This window comes from Botryllus schlosseri, chromosome 13 (assembly GCF_051294905.1).
Source record: "Botryllus schlosseri isolate E-star chromosome 13, Bs_hap1, whole genome shotgun sequence".
Classification (NCBI taxonomy): domain Eukaryota; kingdom Metazoa; phylum Chordata; class Ascidiacea; order Stolidobranchia; family Styelidae; genus Botryllus; species Botryllus schlosseri.
Window position 1 is genome coordinate 18,389,695 of NC_137248.1, and position 20,460 is coordinate 18,410,154.

General features: G+C 40.9%; 1 protein-coding gene across 1 annotated transcript in view; it reads left to right on the forward strand.

The window, feature by feature from the left end:
- The window catches only part of LOC145454760 (dynamin-binding protein-like), a 34,702-nt gene that overhangs the window by 9,886 nt on the left and 4,356 nt on the right, over nucleotides 1-20,460 (forward strand). Inside the window, exons 6-19 of the mRNA XM_080332745.1 lie at nucleotides 646-807; nucleotides 1,407-1,722; nucleotides 4,194-4,353; nucleotides 10,485-10,566; nucleotides 12,183-12,354; nucleotides 13,330-13,443; nucleotides 14,003-14,178; nucleotides 14,675-14,886; nucleotides 16,177-16,345; nucleotides 16,818-17,019; nucleotides 17,213-17,362; nucleotides 18,871-19,014; nucleotides 19,722-19,826; nucleotides 19,888-20,025. Coding sequence (XP_080188871.1) covers nucleotides 646-807; nucleotides 1,407-1,722; nucleotides 4,194-4,353; nucleotides 10,485-10,566; nucleotides 12,183-12,354; nucleotides 13,330-13,443; nucleotides 14,003-14,178; nucleotides 14,675-14,886; nucleotides 16,177-16,345; nucleotides 16,818-17,019; nucleotides 17,213-17,362; nucleotides 18,871-19,014; nucleotides 19,722-19,826; nucleotides 19,888-20,025 — 2,302 coding nt within the window. The remainder of the gene's footprint in view (nucleotides 1-645; nucleotides 808-1,406; nucleotides 1,723-4,193; nucleotides 4,354-10,484; nucleotides 10,567-12,182; nucleotides 12,355-13,329; nucleotides 13,444-14,002; nucleotides 14,179-14,674; nucleotides 14,887-16,176; nucleotides 16,346-16,817; nucleotides 17,020-17,212; nucleotides 17,363-18,870; nucleotides 19,015-19,721; nucleotides 19,827-19,887; nucleotides 20,026-20,460) is intronic.

The window sequence follows — 20,460 nt, forward strand, 5'->3', positions numbered from 1 at the left end:
TTTCATTGAATGCTGCCTTTTGGATTCTCTATATTTATTCGCGGTTCTATCGAAGTTTCTGCAATGCGTAGCTCGCGAATTTCATTGTGTTTCAATTTATGGCCAACAATTTCATCATTTTAATACACCCCAAGACTGCGACAATGAAAGATAGGAAGGTGTCGAAACGACAGGGAGTAGTCTTCAAAATCAGACGCCTCCTGGGTATGGTAACCTTTGACAGAAATGCGACTATGCTGTTTGCTAATTGCATGGCTTCTAAAACACTGGTACGAGTCGCTTAACTGTACTGCCAGAATTTAACGAAGTTTGTTTAAAAGTTCCTGTAGCTTTAACATATAACTTGTCCAACATGACTTAAAAATTAGATGTTATATTTTCTATAATTAGTGGACAAGCGTCCAACTTCCAACTTCTGCGGACCGGGGGTTGAGAACCACTGGTTTAGACCAGCTGAACGACCAAACCTGGCTTATAGCTTCCCATATTTCACTATTATGGTTAAATGAAATCAATTTATGATTATATAGTGATGTCTGGCGATGCTTATTTCATAAATCATTCACCTTATAACTGCCTTACTCGAGATTTTGGATTGCCTACTGTTTTGTGTTTGTTAACCATTTGTTTTTGATGATTTTACAGAAATTCGCGCAGCACTAATTTAGATTTAGGCAACATCCAGAGAAGAAGGGTTCAACGATCAGCCCCAGCGCCTCATACGCCTCCGCATGCTGCTGATGGGTCGTCCACACCTGACACTAACCCGAATGGGTCTTTGCTGTGGACTCCACCTATTCCAACGAGGTACCGTTACCAGTTCTGTATCAACTTTAGCAGCACCTTTGCACTCGTGAAAATAGTTTGGGGAGCCACGTACTTCAAATGTTGTTTAGGCATTGAAATCACAGTCTGCCGAATTAATTGACACACCTCAATTCCCAGTAGAATACCCCCCTCCCTCCCGCAATAAACGTGAGCATGTAAGGTTATATTTCATCCAAGGGTATTGGTATTCTTGATATACTTTCCTGTTGGTTTTACATCATCCGTTCTTTTTGAATACCGTATATTTGGAAATTGGTGAGTTAGAATATGATACACCCAGTTTCTAGGTGATTTAGTGTGCTAATGGCTATGACAGATGACGCATGTTTACACACGTTTAAGTGTACTGTTGTGACGATGTGATGGGGGCGAAAGCACAAAACAATTCAGGTTTTCAACAACCACTACTGGCTAGGAATGTTCTCAGCGTAACTGTGACTGATGAAACATTTTGTTAGACAGCCTAACCTTGTTTGCTTTTCTGATCCACCAAAACCCAAGTTTAAAAACGTGTATGCTATACTAGAATATTTCAGATAGCGTATACGATTCAAATGTCTACCTTCCTTCAATTCCAGAAATCAATCATTACATCACGGGCCCATCACCCCTCCTGTTGACACCCCACCCCCCCTTCCTGATATTTCCCTAATACCGTCGCGCAGCCCGAAATATTTACCGGCCCGACCGGCGCCGCAACTCCCAGACACAAAGTCCCAGGCGTTCAGTAGGTCTTCGGCGAGCAGCGAGTCGTCACCCAAGAAGAAGGTACCTCCCACGAGACCCGCCAACCCGCCCCGGTCCAGAAGATCGATGGCCGGACAAGTGAACGGACGGTCCCAAGAAAGGGTACGACGCGTCTTGACAAATGATGTCAAAAGTAGGATTGAAAAGGTATTGAAGCAGTTGCAATTCCGGATTCATTTGTTTGTGTATTTTTTATCATTCGGCTTTTTTACCTTGCGGCACCCTCCTAACAGAATGAATAGTTGGTTAGCTGGGAAGCTGGTTACAATGAAGAAGAAAGTCATCACTTTCGACTCATTTTTAGCTGTCAGCTTACCAAATACTACTCAGAATCGGACATCCGTAACTCTTGTTATGTCTGCGGCAACCATGACTACCTCATTGTGGTTCCGTTTCATTTTAGTCATATTTGCCTCTTTTCAATCCACGAGATTGCGAGTAGACAGGAAGGTGTAGAAATAACTTGATATAATCTTTAAGTCCCACACCCACCTTGCTCTACAACAGTGGTTCCCAGTCTATCTACAGTCATGATCTTAATTCCTATTTGAAAATGTTCCACATCCATCTCTACATCTGATAAGGCGAGTATTAGAAACATCGCAACACCTTTGCACCGACCAGGCATCAGCAACCGCTGGCACGCAAGATCATTATTCACGGCACCCCAAATGTTCGAATGTCAAGTTATATCTTCCCTTTCCACAGGCCCCGTCATATATGAAAAAATGGAATATAAATTTTCGAAATTACTTGAACTTTATACTGTTTTATTACCGAGAGGATATGGAAATAGGCCACAACACCAGCAACAAATAATGATGTTACTTATAAACAGACATGTTCAAATATTTCTTAATTTTATCTGGTATGTAGGTACCTGTTTTCTTGAAAGTTGATCACAGTATTGATATCAACGCGTTCATGCATGTCTGTTGCTGTCTTCCAAATAAATGACGGGTGGGCTCACTGCTCGATGAAAAATGAATACAAAAGTCTGCCCCACCTTCAATGCCATAAAGACGAAATGGTATTTCATGCTATATTTATCCCTGGTTGTGATGCGCCCGAATTTTGCAATGTAAGCCGTGGTTGCGGGGCACATCGTAGTAACCATAAATTGCTCACGATCTCTAGAAGTTACCACGGACATGGTTTCCGTCTTGGCTCAATGTGAAAATGGTTGCCACACGAAATTTTGATCATTTATATTTGGCAAACTGCTTATGAAGGGTTACTGGCCCCTGACTCAGACTTACTACTTACGGCCTATTTGGTAGCCTACTGGTTGGTACGGCCTATTTGGGAAGCTGATTACTAAAAACGTAACTGGGTTTTAGGGGGACTGCTGCCAATGTGATTTGAACTAGGGTCTGCTGATTTTCAACACTGAACTACCATGTGCGTCAAAGTATTTACTCACTATACAGGCACATATTATGATGTTGCTCAACCGCTTATCTCGCGGAATCTGCGTTGTTCCTTGCAAAAGTTCTTTTGTAAACTAAGAGAAAAAATCTCTGCTTGATAAACAAAATGTTCCATAAGTTGTTCAGCTTTGATTGATACATACAATCATCAAGAGATAAACACGACCTATCGCTTGAGTCAACATTGGGATGCGTGTTTCTTTAGCATCCAGTCACCTTACCCCGTATGTTAGGGATTTAATCTGATTTGATGTCAGTACAGAATCTTGAAATGTCAGTAGTGGTAGGTAGTAATCTGATACATGTCTGCCTCCTGTATGGATTAAGTGCAGTCTAATCAAGATAGACTGTAGCTGGCAGATGGTATTTTCAATCTAGAAATTTCCCTACATACTGAGAAAGCAACTAAACATTTTTCAGACTTGGCTGAACTTCTACATTGTTACTGAACATCAGGCTATTCTTCTCATTCTCGTTATGATGCTTTGTTGGCATTGATATGATAGACACACCCTAATATGTGGGACTAGTGGGACAATGCCTTTGCTGTGATATAGCATTGGCGGAGCGTGGAGTAACTATTCTGTGAAAATGTATCTTGGTATTTTCGTGGCATGGTGTGACTTCACACAGGGAGTAGACAGCACGTTGAGGATGTTAGCCTTTCCACAAGCGTCATGCATGCAACTTAATGAATTGTTGATAGTTCATTGGAAGCCACGCGAATTCATGGAGATTATTGAATCATGTGTTTATTAAAAAAAGGTCAAGTTAGGGACAGGGTTGGGGGTTAGTTCTGGGGTGAGGATTAAGGTTAGGCTCTGTTGCTCAAATGTTGTTTTTCTGATCCATAGGTCTATTTAATTCAACAAAATGTTCGTTAGAAAATTTGGGAAATGCTTGCCATTTTCGATATTATAGGCTAGTTAGAGAGACTCTTATCAGTACAGAACCTAAACGTTCACTTGAATAATATGTTCACATTGAAATAAACCTGAATATTTTCTTCTGACGCCACCAGGGGTAATGGTCAGCAACTAGTGAGAATTCAAAAGAACTTTGTATATCAACAGACTTATTATATTTGTGCAATTCAATTAAATCAATCTGGTGAATCCATGCACTAGCCTATATTAGGGTCACTGTCCAAAGTACCTTGACCACCCCTGGACTTTCATTCCCACTCAGATACGGTCAGACATTGAGGAGTACAGCCGCATGAAGAGCGACCTAACAAGTCTCTATCAAAGCACGCTGGACGGCAAAGAGAGGAGAGAGATATCGGAGAATATGGAATTCGTCAAGGCCAACTTGCGAAGATTGCAGACGGAATTTCAGAACCTCTTAGGTACGTACGAATGGGCCTTTTCGTTGTCTTCCTGCGGTGGGAGCTAGAGAGCCGGGCTAGTACGCGGTTGATATGCCGACATCTGTATGTGGCTATGTGCTTTGTGCTTGGATCAACATTTTGGTAGCGTTCAACTATTCTATAGATAAGCTTTGAAGAACTTCAATATACAGATGAATAGTGTGTTTTTATTGAAATGGACGTGGATATTATCGGCTGACACTCGTCAGGGGTAATCTTCAGCTACTAGTAGAGAATTGGAAAGAACATTGTATATCAACAATTGTGTCACAGATTATGAGGTCACAAGCATGAAATTTCTAATAATGGGGGCGGAGAAATCGATATCGTAGGCCCTGGATAACTTTTTTCCAAATTAGGTTACAATTAGGATTATCGGCGTGTACAGTATTTTTCAAATTAGATTAGAATTGGAATGATAGAATACACAAAATCTCGAAAATTGAATTACATTCCGAACTGTTGAAGAAATGCAACAAACATCAAGTTCAGTTTATATCAAGTCACAGTGTGTTCTTGTAAGCATGAGAGTGAGAGTGGCAAATGTATCTGTATGATTGTACGTACACCAAGCTTGGCTCGTTTCGCACTGTACACTGTACAGTTCACTTCAAGTTTGTGTTGTCGCATTGGAACTGAAGAGCCTTGTAATTTTGGAGGTCATTTTCTCGGTATTGCCGACGCGTAATTGCGGATCAAAGAGCCATGGGGCCGGCCAATTCCACTTAGTTCCGCCTGCACCACGAAACAGTCGGGCTAAGTCCATTTTCGTGGAGCTGATACACGTATTTATTACCCCGTTAGAGCGTATCATTTCCTACTTCGGTAGTTTCATCGACGGCTTATCCATATGTCGTATGGGTTTCTGGTCAATCGTGGATAGATAGCTATCTCAGAATCTGATATCGCGTTTGTAACCGTAACGCCGACAATCGTGTGGTGCAGCAGTATTGGTTTGGAGCAGATATTCTTTATGATGTGCGATTATTAGTATTACCGGCTTTATCGTTTGAGATTTCGGGAGTAATCCGGTGGTATTTTGTTATTGGATCGTAATTGCTTACGTGGTAGTGCGTGGAATGTGATTTCGTTAGTATTTGGGAGTTATGTTTTTTAGTACGATCAGATATACGAGTCACGTTTTGTCTCCGTCAGATAGCCGTCATATTTTAAACATTCGTAACTTATTCTGCTGAGTTGGCCTATACGTTGGGCCATCGTCTTTATTGAAAGACTTCTGTATAATAATTTATTACGAGATGGCATCGGACAGCAAACACGGGTGAACGTCAAATTGAAACGGGGCGTCTGGCTCAATCGTCGGTAAAGTTTTTAGTATAATGCCATCTTCGCGTACTCTTGTCTAGGAAATATAATCAAGATACAATGCCAGACGTCGGTTTGCCGTTTTGTGTACGTTTTAGGGCAGAGTAAAAGCAAATACTGTTTTGGGCCCGCAACGGACTGTAACCGCACTCCATCTCCGCGAGTTTACGTCTGCGTGAAAAAGTTTGACAACTAGAAATTTTTCAGTCAAGCTTGTTAGAATTATAAAGATATGGTGCATAGTTTTTTTTCTAAATTAGATTAGGATTATAATTACTGAATCACAAAGACCTGGAAATGTAATTAAATTACGGATTACAAGCGTCTGTACACCAAACTTGGCTCGTTTCGCACTATACAGTCCTCCAGTATTATTTTCAGGCTAGCCAGAAATTACATTAGAATAAAATGGGAGTATAGAAATATTTCACAAAGTAGATAAGAATTGGATTACCGGCAAATCGTTGAAATAAATTAGTCAAATAAGATTACAAGAATTAGAACTAGTTAGGTTAAGTTACTATATAGTTGTCCAAATCTGCTGCGCACAAGTCGTTTCTCCGTCGGGCGGGTGTTGTTTACCCACACCGCTACGTCAGGACTTGTGATGCATCACGTGTATGCCCTCGGGGCTGACTAATTTAGCGCACTTCACGTTTATTGCAACCGAAACAGATAGCGAAACGGTCACGCGCCCTGGCTATTAACGGATGACGGCGCTAATAATATGTTACGATCGCGTCGCCGAAATAGATCTGGTACACTCCGGCGATCGGGCATCGATCAAATGCCCCCCGATCAAATGCCCGAGGTATCTCGTTCAGATCGGTGGTTTGAGCTTTGAGGTGGCTATGTTTACTCGCGTAGCGTTTGATTGAGTTCGCACACGATTGACAGCGGCCGTGTCGAAGGTTTAATCTATGTTCGTGTCGACGAAGGATTAAGTAATAATTTATGCCATGGCATTTTGAAGACAGCTGTATTGAGCGTGAGCGATTCGGCGCAGTACTCTTTATAATTTTTGCTACGCATTTTAAAGGCATTTAGTCTAACGGCAGTGTCTCGAGCTTTTGCGATCTAATTTCATCGAAAAGAATCCGTTGAATTTAACACTTGGTTTTTATTGTAGACCGTCAAGAATGTAGGGAAATTGCGGTGCTTGAGAATGATCAGGAACGCTGCTAAAATAACTAGCTTGGTTAGAAGCGGACGAAAAGTTCGAGTTAATTTGCGTTGGGAGTTGTTTTAAAATCTGGATTCTCCTTCGTATCACTTTCGGCCACTGTATTTGGCCGTTTTCCGGTCATATCTTTCTCGAGTTGTGAGTTTAATGCAACGCGCAAAAGTCCATGTTCAAATCCTGCGGGAACATGATCGTGTGTGCCCTGATGCTGTTACTAAATGCTGATATTATGTCCCTCATTTCTCATCACTGTCCGTAGGTTTTATGATGGTAATTAGTCTCTGTTACTGCGTATTATTGACACCGACAGTAGGTCATGGTGAGATTGTACGGAGTTGCCCTCTTCTGGTAACCTTTGAATGCGGGCATAAACGAGCCTGTATGAGCAATTGTGCGTATTTGCGGTGTTGAGACAACGCTACGTTTATACTGGAGCCTCTTTTGTATCAAGCAATGTTATTCAATGGATCGGCAGGCCTTGTAACTAGAGAAGTTCTTTGTAAATTGAAATCTAAACGCCCGCTGTGAGTCAATCGCACCGGTGGTTTGCCGATATCGATTTTTATGAGATGCTCTCGCCAACTTATATCACTTCCTGTCGAATTTCGATGGCGGATTACTGGCCATTCTGCTTGCCGGAAAATATTCTGACTATTGCGAGGCAGATTGCTACGTAGCGGCTGGTTGAAGTATAATAACAAAGCCTCAGGCGTTAACCTAGATATGTTTTATGTTCGTGCAGACGTACAATGCCGCACTAGCGTGAATTGTCCGCGCGTTGAAAATAACATTCCGTAGTGTGAGCGAACGGTATTGTTGGTCCTAGCGCGGTAAAATAGTGCGAAAGGTGGTGAACCCGAATGGCGATTTATTCTTGGGTTGGCGTAGCGCTGATGCATGCATGGTATGCGAGTGTTATGCTGACATTCGCACGTACTTTATGCCCGACGCAATAATGTGTCGCAACGCCTGTTGTTTTTGTGATCGATATATATTGTTAATTACATAGCCTACACACGCGCGACTTTATAACTCCGAAACGAATGTCTTGTCTTCTGTCGGCGACCGTAAAAACGTTATTACTTCAGTGTCCATTGTTAGTAGAATCTTACTTGTAATTTTACGGCATGGCAGTGATGTATAATTTCGCAGGCTGCCTTTGAAAGGGGCATTATGCCACCGTATTGAGAGCTCTTCTGGTATTTCCCACCATGGTTGGGATGTTTATTTAGCGTTGCTGGCACCGGGGCCTACGATACTTATCTTACTTAAATATCGTAGGCCCCGCTGGCACGTAAACAGTATGCAGTACGTTTGATTATGAGCCGTGCGGTGTAAGTTTGCTGGAGGTAATATGCTGCATGTTTAATTTGTGACATGCAGTGATCAGTCGCAGTTCATAATTAGCCAGATGTCACTGTAGTGGTAGCAGGGACTTGTGAAGTGATAGACGCTGAAATTGTGGTCGTTCAGTGGTAGCTACCCACAAAGCTTGCATTGATTGGTATGGTGATGCTGCCTATGTATAATGTGTCAGTGAATATCTTGTTCTATAGTTATATAATTCCACTTGAACTATTCATTTCTGTGTCATAAAGTGCAGACATTGTCAAAGGCTGATTCCCTATTTTATGCACTTCCCAGTCATACAATCTTACACATCATTTACCTGATTGGTGCTAAAAGTCGTTAATACCTGGTTTTAACAAAGTAGAAGTAACACTATCTGTGATTATTAGGGCAAGTTTTTGCAACTTTGGCAACTTTTTTTTACAGCTTCCGGAAGCTTCCTAAATACTCGTAAGATATGTAGAATGCTGTTTTAAGCTGTTTGAAGGAATCTTATAGTGCAACTTTTGTCCATTTTTTTCATGCAACTTTTTGCAACATTTTGCAACTTTTTCGATTTTTCGTGAAAGTATTTACGATTTTGGTGAAATACACGGCCAAATTCGACTGAAACACCGTGAAACAGCACCGAAGTAACGATTTTACGGGTATTTCAGGAGCTGAGCCGGAAAATTGCCCTTTTTTTTTTAGTCAACCGAGCAAAATGTGGTCAAAATGCAACTTTTGCAACTTTCTTCAAAAATAAATGAATAAATGCAACTTTCCACGGATTCAACTGCAACAAAAACTTGCCCTAGTGATTATCTACTTACTTGAGATTGGTTTCCAGTAAGGGTCACTGCTACTATAACTGGGAGTACGGTTGAGTGATTTGAAAATTATTTAGTAGATACCAAGGTTGGAAGGTAGTATAGCATGACTGTGTATTTTCATTTGAAGACGGTTAACTCAATTCAACACATTAGTAAAATATTAGAGTTTGCTTTTCTCTGATGGACGAGGAAGGCGTCTATGGTGGGGGAGGCATTCTAGCCGACGGCGGACCCCAGCCTCCACACGCAGCAATGTTAGATGCGGAAGTGTATGGCATGGTGGGCGAACCGGAAAAAAAGTTTTGGACGCGTAAACCAAAACCCAAGACCATCAATCTCGATAATCCCTTGTATGACACACAAATGTTCATCCAACAAACTCCAGAGCGTGTCGACACAGTCGAACAACCGCGAGAGCACCCGGATAGACCCAGTGTGTATAGGCCTATCCCGCGTGTTGAAATCACTCCTGCAGACGACTGTTGCAATGTACAAGACAAAGAATTAGATTCTAATCCGATATATGAGAACGCATACATGCCAGCGGATGAGATTGCCCGTTATTCTGACGATAGCTCGTGGGATAGCACGCATGATTCGGACGGAGGTACGATTCCACATAGCTAGTCGTGAAAATGAAAAGCTCTCATCCAATTTTTGTAATTTCCTCTAAATCCTGTGTGGTGTCACAGTATGCAGTCAATTTTATATATTGCTGACCAGCTGACGCACGAGTGAAACGCTCTACAGTGTTTTGATAGTATTGATGGAATAAGTTGAGCAAAAGTGATCACTCGTGGTTTGTTCAGAAGATGTTATCTCTGTCGCAGTGAATAGCACCTATTAATTCGCACTTATACTTTGTGGACTCCATAAGGAAGAAACCAAAACATGTACATTGTACCTATTTACAACAAGGTTATCTCGTCTTCTTGATTATATACACGCTCGGTTGACCTGATCTCGTCTTGCTTCGTGGTGTAATTTGTTAGGCGTTGACATTCTGAATCCAACGATCTATTACTTGTTGGTTTCGAATCCAATTGCGGTCGTGTTTTACAGTTTTGAAAAGTGAAGCAAAATTTTTTGGAAAAACCCTACGATGCCAGCCTGTTAACTGTAAGGGATGATTCAATGTGGCAGTGTCGGTGATGGCAAGAGCCAAACTTGTAAATCATAGGGAAACTTCCCACCTTTCCAAGTCCTACTCTATCTTCACAATTTAATGTGTTTGAGCAGCACTCTTGAGCTGGCACACCATATCTATTTACAGGCACCTAATGTAGTTATGTCAGGTCAAACTGGTCACAGTGTAAACAGTGTCGTATTTATACAAGATACAGTTTTACTTTAAGATTAAAAGGACAAAGGACTTGTTTAACTTGTGGAGATGCATACATAATCAAACTATGGGGACTTCGAATACTTTATTGTTTCAGATGACCAACAAGATCACATTTATGAGAGCATGGAACAATATTCCCAGGCACGACCGACGATTGCTGAAACGGTCTCTGATGAGTGAGTAGATTTTCATAATGCTCCTGCATGTGATCCCGTACAATATGTTTGCTCTCATGGCATATGATTTGACACACATCTATGGGCGTAGCACATCTTATCTCATCTCATCTCAGTCGAGAGTGGTAATTATTTAAACCAGTGCTTCTCAACCAAAGAATTACTTCATTTTAAAGTTTCTTATTACATTTTCCAAATGTCCCAAACACTGGAATTATATTGCGCCATAAGCGCCTCGAGTCACGCCCCTGTTCTCACAATAATTCGTGAGCCAGGTTTTGATTGGTGAGTGAAATCGGACAGTGCGTTATTGTGTTTGCCTGAGACTTGGAATTTATTATTTCCTTTTAACGCTTCGCGAACGTTGATAGGGAAATGCAGTACTCCAGACTGATATGTCATTATAATCAGCAAACAATTGCCGCGACGCAAGCTACAACCACAAGCACTTTGTGTTCGATGTAAAAGACAAATTGCTGATTGGATACCCGCTTTCTCGTTTGTTGTGTTGTTTGCGGTATTCATGTTTTTCGACTACAATGGTCAATTACACCAGGCCGATATTCTTTATTATCATTCTGCATCTGCCGACTGGTAGCACGGCCCACTTGCAGGCTTCTTTAAGACTCCGCTTACGCAGATCGGATAGCGAGGAGGAGCCTGGATAAACCCTCGTTTTTAATCATATGTTACATGTCGCACCCCAAACCGAAGGGGGGGTGTCAAAATAATCGCATGAATCAAAATAAATTATGGGGTGTTTATTTGGAGAGTTATTCAACTTTTTTTAAATTTTCTTCGCGCATGGCACGATTTAACGTCGTTAGATGTCTGGATTTTACTACGGGTACACCTCCCCCAAATGAAAAATGCGCATAATTTATTGAAATAGGCATTTCGGTGTCAGCCATTGCCACATCAAGACACACAAAGACATATGAAATTTGCGACAAGTAATTACTAACAACGTGCCCACCTGAAGATGTAATTATAAATCTTCGCCAGCTTCGTCTTGCAGAAACTTCAATAGAAACGCATATAAAAATCATGTATATAAAGGCATTGAAAGAAGTTTCCGATATTATATATGAGTTGAATGCATTTGCTGCAATTAAATTTTAGGGTGAATTTTGGTTTTTGAAGGTTCACCTGTCCGCCGCATTTGTTTTGAAGTTTTACCAGTCGGCGAGGTCAGAAAGGTTGAGCACCACTGATTTAGATTACTTTCACTTCACTACGTAATAGTTCTCATGCAAAATTTACCTCAAAATTGCCCTCTTCTGTCTAAAACTTGTGCTGTACCGATAAATTATTTTCTTGAAGAATATCGCGGTAGAAGTGCTGGTATCCTGAAACCGAAAGTAGAGAAAATCAACTCTGAGCAATGGCAAAAAGTCTGAAAGTAGCCTACGTCACTTTTTATGCAACTGGAATATATACAACCGGAATCGGGTAACGCCATATCGCCTGCAGTTGGGCTACAGTTATTACCTTCGGCCTGTCAAGTCTCTGTAACAGCCTGAACTACACAAACTGATGGGAATTACATTATGCCACACAAGTCACCGGTGATGTAACTATCAGTATTTACATCAACAGTGGATTTAATTTTGCAGACTGCAGGCACCTCCGCTCCCCCCTGTACCGCACTCCCCGGGCTCAATACGACAGAAAAGGCAGGAGAAGCGACTGCGCGTTGTCTCGGAGCTTGTTGAAACGGAAAGAGATTTTTTAAAAGCTGTCACGATCACTGTGGAAGACGTTATGAACGAGCTTATTGACAGACAGGTAGGATGGGTTACAAGTTGTACTGCGAAAAATTGATAATTTGTGTACCACTCATGGACAGCAATGTGAATATCATGGAAAATTTACATTGGTACATTTTTACAGCCATCAGAAAAAAGTTGTGAGTCATACCTTGTGACAAATAATTTGGCACATCTTGACTGTGACCATTTGATAATGCGTTGTGGCAAATCTGTAGGTCACTACTTGAGAGATATGTTAGTTTCATGAATATTCGTGAAGTTTGCTCAACATATTTTGGGTGCTGAATTAGTGCAGTGGGAATAACTATAGTAATTGTTGGGATAAACTTAGTTCGATTGTTGGGTATTTTTTTATTACTCGAAACTGCCAAATCTCACTACAAGTTGAATTGGTGTACTCAGCACTAGTTACAGGTTACGATGCAAAGAAACATTCCTACTTCATTGATGCTGGCATAATCTCACTGGTTTCGGAACGAATTTAATTGTGAATTGAATGGTTACACTGTGGAGTATCCAAACAGATAGGAGCCTTTTATTTGGTCTGTTGTTCACTTGTTGATGCATAACTATTGGATTAAACAGCGTTACCAGCTGTTCACATATTATAAAGCTGTAGACCACCGTTGTAAACTTTGGAACGCTTGTCAGATGTGACCATTTGCAAACTACTTACTACTGTTAGTTCTGAGGTCCAGATTTTAGAAACGAAACTAGAATTTGGACATGCCTCTCCAATGCAAGTGTTGCTTGGGTGCTCACACAAAAATTTAGCCTTGTCGGGGATAGCCCATCTTATGAAATTTCAATTAACCTTCATGGTGTCATTTAACCCGCATTGAAACACTCGTGAATGCTTGTCAATCTTTCACATTGGCGATGAATCGCAACTTGAACCAAGCCCCGCCCTTTATAATAAATTTTATGCTTCTCCAACATCAATTACACGGTCTGGCTACTCTTATTTATCACTGAGAGCATTTGTATTCAGATACCTCAACACACAATCACTACGCTATTCGCAAATATCTTGGACGTGAAAGATTTCTCCGAGAAGTTACTGAAGGATATGGAAGAGGCTTTCAAGAACGAGTCTTCGGAAGCGGTGTGTTCACGGTTATACTTTAAAAAGAGATTTGCCTTTTTGGCAATGTCTTGATTCGATATTGGCAACGATAGTGATAAGTTCAAATAACCAAAACTCGGCATCATATTTTTCACCAAGCCGTAATTTAAAAGTTCACTATCTTACAGCTGCAATCTAGTGATTCGTTTTAGTATCGGCTGAGACAAAACTTGCACCCGAGTAAGCAGATGAGATTTTTAAGTCGGGCATGTTTGCAGTTATCCTCTATGAAATCTTATAATGGACAGGGAAATCTCATTCAATTACTGTCAATGATCATAGCGCTTGACCGATGTCACAACTTTACGTTATGCAACCAGAACTTCTAATGAGTGGCAGTAAATATATCATGGATAAACTTCATTTGTTTACAACCAGATTTCAGCTGTGTAAGAAATTAGTACTTCGTGTTTAACAGGCACAAACGGCAACCTAGCTTGCCTCACTAGATTCCAGTGTAAATTATCACAAAGTTTCGTAGTTGACGTACAGTTTTCGACACATTAACTGATAAAATCATTTTTCTTTTCCACGCCAGACCGACTTCGACGGTCCTACCATTGGTCAAGTATTTATAGACTGCAACCTGGAGATGAAGGAGATCTACACCCCCTATTATCGAAATCATGACGATGCCATGACGCATTTGGAAGCCAAAATGAAGGAGGACGCTGACTTTGCTCAGATCGTTCAGGAATGCCTAGAACGTATCAAGTATGTGCTTCTACGGCTGATGACCTCGGTTTTCAATGAATTTTATTGAGATCTATTTCATGTATTATGAGATCTTTAGCCATGTTTGTATCGGTCAAATCCTGTGTTGATAATCAACTTAGCCCGAGTCACTTGAATTTATCAGATCTCCCTCTCCATACTCCATGCACTTGAATAGGCATAAAAAATGGGACTACCAGTTACTCACTAGGTTGTCGCTGCACTACTGGTACAGATTTTCAAGGTGTCATGCCATACCTGTGAAAAAACATCATTCAATAGCTATAAATCGATCATGAAATAGCATCTGAATTACCGGTACACGAATAAAAATGGCTGATCGATATCTATCAGTGTCCTCATTCAATTAAACACCACCACCCCACAAATTGAAATGTTGAGCTGTTCTATGAATTCACGCATACCGATGTGGTCTAAGGATTTGGAATTTTTGCTCTTAAATCAAGGAATCCATGACACCACCGATGTTGTTCAGGGCGAAAGTGAACGTCTTTGATTTGGGCTCGTTTCTTATCAAACCCGTGCAGCGCTTTCTGAAGTATCCGCTTCTCATCGAGCAACTGATCAAGCTCACCGACGCGTCGACCAAAGACTGTCCTTCGGACCATGACAAACTTATTCTGGCGTATAAAATGACGCAGACCATCGCGAAAGAGATTAACGAAGACAAGCGAATCAAAGACTTAGGTATGGCGATGTTAATTTGTCGCGACAATGCTATTGCACCAATGTTTCGCGCATTAGTGTAGGCCATGTTATCACGTTGTCTGTGGTCATTAAAAGCGAAAACCTTTCACATGTGTAAGGAGGGTTGGTCGAAGTACTCAATATCGGTATGGCGATGTTAATTTGTCGCGACAATGCTATTGCACCAATGTTTCACGTGTTATCACATGTTATCACGTTGTCTGTGGTCATTAAAAGCGAAAACCTTTCACATGTGTAAGGAGGGTTGGTCGAAGTACTCAATATCGGTATGGCGATGTTAATTTGTCGCGACAATGCTATTGCACCAATGTTTCGCGCATTAGTGTAGGCCATGTTATCACGTTGTCTGTGGTCATTAAAAGCGAAAACCTTTCACATGTGTAAGGAGGGTTGGTCGAAGTACTCAATATCGGTATCAGACTTCTGTTAACTACTGGCTTTTCAAAACCCGCTAATAGAACTAGAATTACCCACTTCTACTTACTGATTCTGTGAATTACTAAATTGCAAATGAGCTTTGAAATATTGGAGATGGAATCGGCATTTCAAAGAGACAAGGTTCCAAGTTTGAAAGGGGAGGGGTTTCGACTACCAAAACCCACCGCTGGCTTACGCCACTGTCAGTAGTGATGACACAAGAACATCACACAACAGTGTCACGATTCAACCAACTACATGGGTTTTCTAGTTTGCTCTGCAACTATTTCCTCAGATGCGCAACTTGAACCAGATCTACTGGCTTTTGAGAGTCCGCAAAACTTGAGGTGCCGTGCTCACTTTTCAAAGTCTACAACAAGAACTAGATTGTTAGTTTGAACAAGTCTGGTCAGTACTCGAGTAGAAGTAAATTTATACACATTTTCAAGCTGCCATTTTGTAGACATGTTAACACTACTTCAACTGGAGAAAGAGAACGAAGCTCTGTAAATACTCAACATAATAGTTTCAGAAAGATGATTAGATTTGGTCTTACCAAAGAATCTCAACAATAGATGTTATAATCAATGTTCCGTCTAAGCTGCTACTTGGCTGACGCAAAAGGATTAATGACAGCGCAGATAGACGGAATTTACTTAAATACAGTTGGTATGACGATTTCACTCGTAAAAACGACGCAGACATGACATATCACATGGATACCATACAAAATCCCAAAGTGCTAAAACTACATCGTCTTTTACTTGAAAATTTCTTCATTAATGACCGTCTCTGCTAGTAAGTAACATCTATCGAAAGCAATCAGCTTGATATACAATATTTCCGTGACAGTCCGCAAGTACAAAGATGCAGACAACGAAGGTATCACGGAGAAGCTGAGCAAATTGAATCTGAAGTCGATCAAAAAGAAGTCTCTGCGGTTCACGAAAAAATTTGAGAGGGCCGCCGGTATATCGACCAGCGAGAAACGGGATCCGCAGTTTGACGAAGTTCAGAGGAGGTGATGATTTTGTATTTTCTGTTGCGCAGTATTCAGCATCTTGGCATAGTTTTTTTAAGCTAAATGACTTGTTATACTTGAGACTGTGTTTCATCTCATATTGGTCAAGGTCAGCATACTTTGAGGTCACTACTGTAGAGTTTGAGTTATCAAGCACATTTGAATTGTGCTGTAAGCTGCGCTCTAAATTAAGAATATGAATTTTCTTGTGAAATAACGATGTAATGTAGCAAATATTGTGTCCTTGTACCCAGCCCTTGTCAGTAATCATTGACCATCGTTGAATTCGGTTTTTGCACGAATATGAGCATTTTATTTGATTTGTGTTTCGCCCGTGTGCGCATAAAAACGAACTTCTTTTCGAGCTATCGCAGTGGGCAACATGGCCAAATTAAATTTAAGTCAGGATATTTCCCGCTACCCGAAAATCATCATCTCATTTTCAAGCCTTTGATTCGAGATTTCGTTTCAGGTTCAAAGTCATGGAGCGCGCCACCAAACTCTTTGTACAGAACGTGGACTCCTACTGTGACAAGTGTCGCGACGTGCTGTACGCGGAACTGGTGGTCGCCAACGCCATGTTCGATATTGTGGCGCAACCCCCCACCACCCATCCCGTGTCCATGTTCAAATCCATGGCGGAGAAGATGTCAGATCGAATTTACAGGCAGTTTGTGAGTTTTTGGTAGTTTTTAGCAGTTTTCATTATGAATCTCTTCGGTATTCTGTGTTTTGCGCAGAGGTGGTCATCGATGAAGTAAAAGTATGCCCACTGATGTTGATTTTTGAGTAACAACAGTGTCTACTTTGAGCACCTTCGTTTTTGCGCTCAACGCTTTTGAGTTGATGTCATCTTTCTTGTTACAGCATGACCAGGTGCAGCTTCAGGTTCTGACCCCTATTTCGTCGCTGTTGCACAGTTTCAAGTCGCCCCAAACGATCATCGACAAGCGTTTGGATAAACTTATCGATTACGAACGATTACTGAAGCACTCGGACTCGAAAGAGAAAACCGAGGTTGGAGTTGATAGACGTTTTTGGTTACTCGTTGGGCAGGTTAATCTTCAGCATTTTGTTGCCTGCGATCTGATGTATTGTCAATGCATGAACATCAATATTGGGCCTATTTTGGGCCTTATGATCAAATTGACACCTTACTTGATGCAGGAGCGCCATTCTCTGTAGTAGCCACGCAATAAAGGAATAACATTTTGGCTGGTGTATTTGTAACACAGTGAGACTATATTCTGAGCACGAAACAGGTCTTATTGGGTGATTGTAACTAACCCCAGCTTTTCGACCTATCATAACCCTTCACCTGCCATATACTCTACAATACTAAATTGCTTTGTCATCACATAGAATATATCAAGCATCAGTAAATCATCGATAAATCAACAGTCTCCTTGGGTTTGTTGGTTTAGTCTGGGTATGTCTCATAGCGAGGTGACCTGCCTGAAGTAAGCAAACATTGTTGTCACATAGAGTTTGGTATCTAATTATGAAGTGTCTTTTGAAATGAACCATTTCTAGCCTCATCCAACCAATGCAGATCAAAGGTAATCGGGCAGTGCCACTTTCACTAGATTTTATGGTGTTGCATATTCCACAGCACAAATGGATTGCGGCTGATTTGCAACTCCACCGGTCACAAAATTAGTGTAGGCTATGCGGTGGTATCCTTATAGCTACAGTCGACCAGTTTAATAAAAGGATTTGTTGTAAACAACTTTCCCGAAAATGCAGATTTGTGAATGAAGGAAAGTCGGGGTTTCAGTAATTTTAGGGTTACCGTGCTTTGAGATCTGAAAAAGAGGGACACTTCAAAAATTCTGGAAGCTATAACACCGGAGAAGAAAACAAGTGATTTGGAAATTTTTTGAGTAGGCTACCGGTAATAGTATTGTGTTGACTGAAAAATAGGTAACTTTTCCGACTCCACTGCAAAGTTACCTGGTTTTACCTTTTATTAGAGGTGGTGACTAGAAAAAGGTCATTTTTCCGATCTCGCTCTGTATTTTTCTTTTATTTTACCAACCCTGTTGTTTGTGGCATCGGATTCCAGTTTTTGATTGCATTTCAACACTTCTTCTAGAAAAAAAGAGGACAAATTGCAAATATTTTGATATCTTGCGGCCCTGTGAAAATCAAACAATGTTAGAGGAAGAATCCAAAAAGTTACAGTTGCTGTATGATTTCATGTGTTATGTTATAATAAAACATAACTTGAAGGCACATAATCATGACAGATGTTTCAAAACTTTTAATAGCATAATAGTACGTCTGTAATGATTAAAGCATTCGCTAACTAAAGACTATCAGATTGCAATAATTAAAATACGTCGCAATCTCATTTTTGACCCTGTTGAACTCCTGTACGGACCCCAGGTTGGGAATGGCTGTAATAGGCTTTACTGCACTCTTTAAAAGATGTTCGTAAAATGAGTAAGATCGAGAAAACCTGATTTTAAGCGATCTTTTAGGAATTGTGCTTTTTGATAGACTCGTCTGTGTTTTCTTTACAGGCCGCGAAACACGATTACGAAGCTTTGAATAAATCTCTCCTCGACGAATTGCCGAAACTTTGCGACTTGTCGTTCAAGCTGCTGACCTCGTGCACCGCCATATTTGCGAGGGTACACCGCGATTTTGAAAGCAAACTTTTACAAGTGAGATCTCAGACTAGCTGATGGATATGGCTTGGCCGCCGTGATTTGAGTAGGCTACTCTAATCTGAATCAGAGTATTAATTGCAATGATTCGAATCTAATAGCGAGAGACGGTGTACTAAAGTACTGCGATTATATGCTGTTGACCACTTGAATTACCAACGACCATTATAGTTTCAAAATGATGCTTGTGGGTACAGAACCTGAATATACATATTTATTGCGTATTTGGGTTATATTCAATCGCAAGTGGACGTTAAATAGGGTGTGAAAGCTTACAAGGTTTTACGTTTATATATAGGCTATATCGTCTGCTATCGGCGCAACAAAGCGTGATACTTTTTTCTCAACTTGGAAGTCTTGAAACCTCAATTGGTCGTTTGTCCTATCATGGTGAAAAACATGAAGTACAAAGATACACGGTAGTGGAGATGACCTTTCTAAAGTTGTGATCATGATCAGTCCGTAGTATTGTCAAGTGCAATGAAATACTTTGTGTGGTGAATAAAAACAAACTATCCTTCTTTGTCGTAGAACTGCCGTTATTTTCTTGGCGGTCGCATAGAATGTTATAACTTTCACCATCATCCACATTCTTATGATGTCGTAATGAATGATACTCGGATACTCTGCTTTGTTCAGTCCTACTAATGGTTTGTGTTCTCTAAGTTTGCAAAGTTCCTTAACTTGCGCCTTTGATTTGCCAGGAGCTGGATCCTCTGCTGTCGATGGTGCACCAAAACAGCGATGGCGTCCCGAAGTTTACTGACAATATGGAAACCTACAATAAGTTCCAGCCCGACTACATGGAGGTGAGTTGGCTTGCGGTCGCTTTCAAATTAACTTTAATTTGTCATTGCCGACTTGAAACAGGCTGTTCAGACACTGTCCAGACTGCAGATAGTCCCGAACGGATTCGGTGCCATTTACGGCAGCGTAAAAGGGACGCCCGATCGGCGATCGGCGGGAAAGTCTACGCATGGACGCACTGAAGGCAAACCGCTTACTTTGGTAAGCACGATCGCGACTTTGCTGCATAAATTTTTGTTGTTTTTGCAATAATTTTCTGCTTTTGTGACTTGGGACATTTGCTGGTCAAATGTTTTGACTAAGCCTACAGTTCCCATAGGCCAACTTGCTCGAGCGGTTGTTTTTTGAGTACATCCACTTCGCAAAATTGGTTGCTTATTATTAGGGCAAGTTTTTGCAACTCATTTTTACAGCTTCCTAAATACTCAGAAAAGTTATGTAGTATGGTGTTTTAGGCTGTTTGGAGGATTCTTATTTTGCAACTTTTCTTCATTTTTTTCACGCATCTTTATGCGACTTTTTCAATTTTGCATGAAACTTTTTGCAACTTTTTTCGATCTTTCATGGAAATGACTTTTTACCAGAGATATATGTAAGTAGATCGCTTGATTATTTCACTGTCGTTTAAATTTGTGG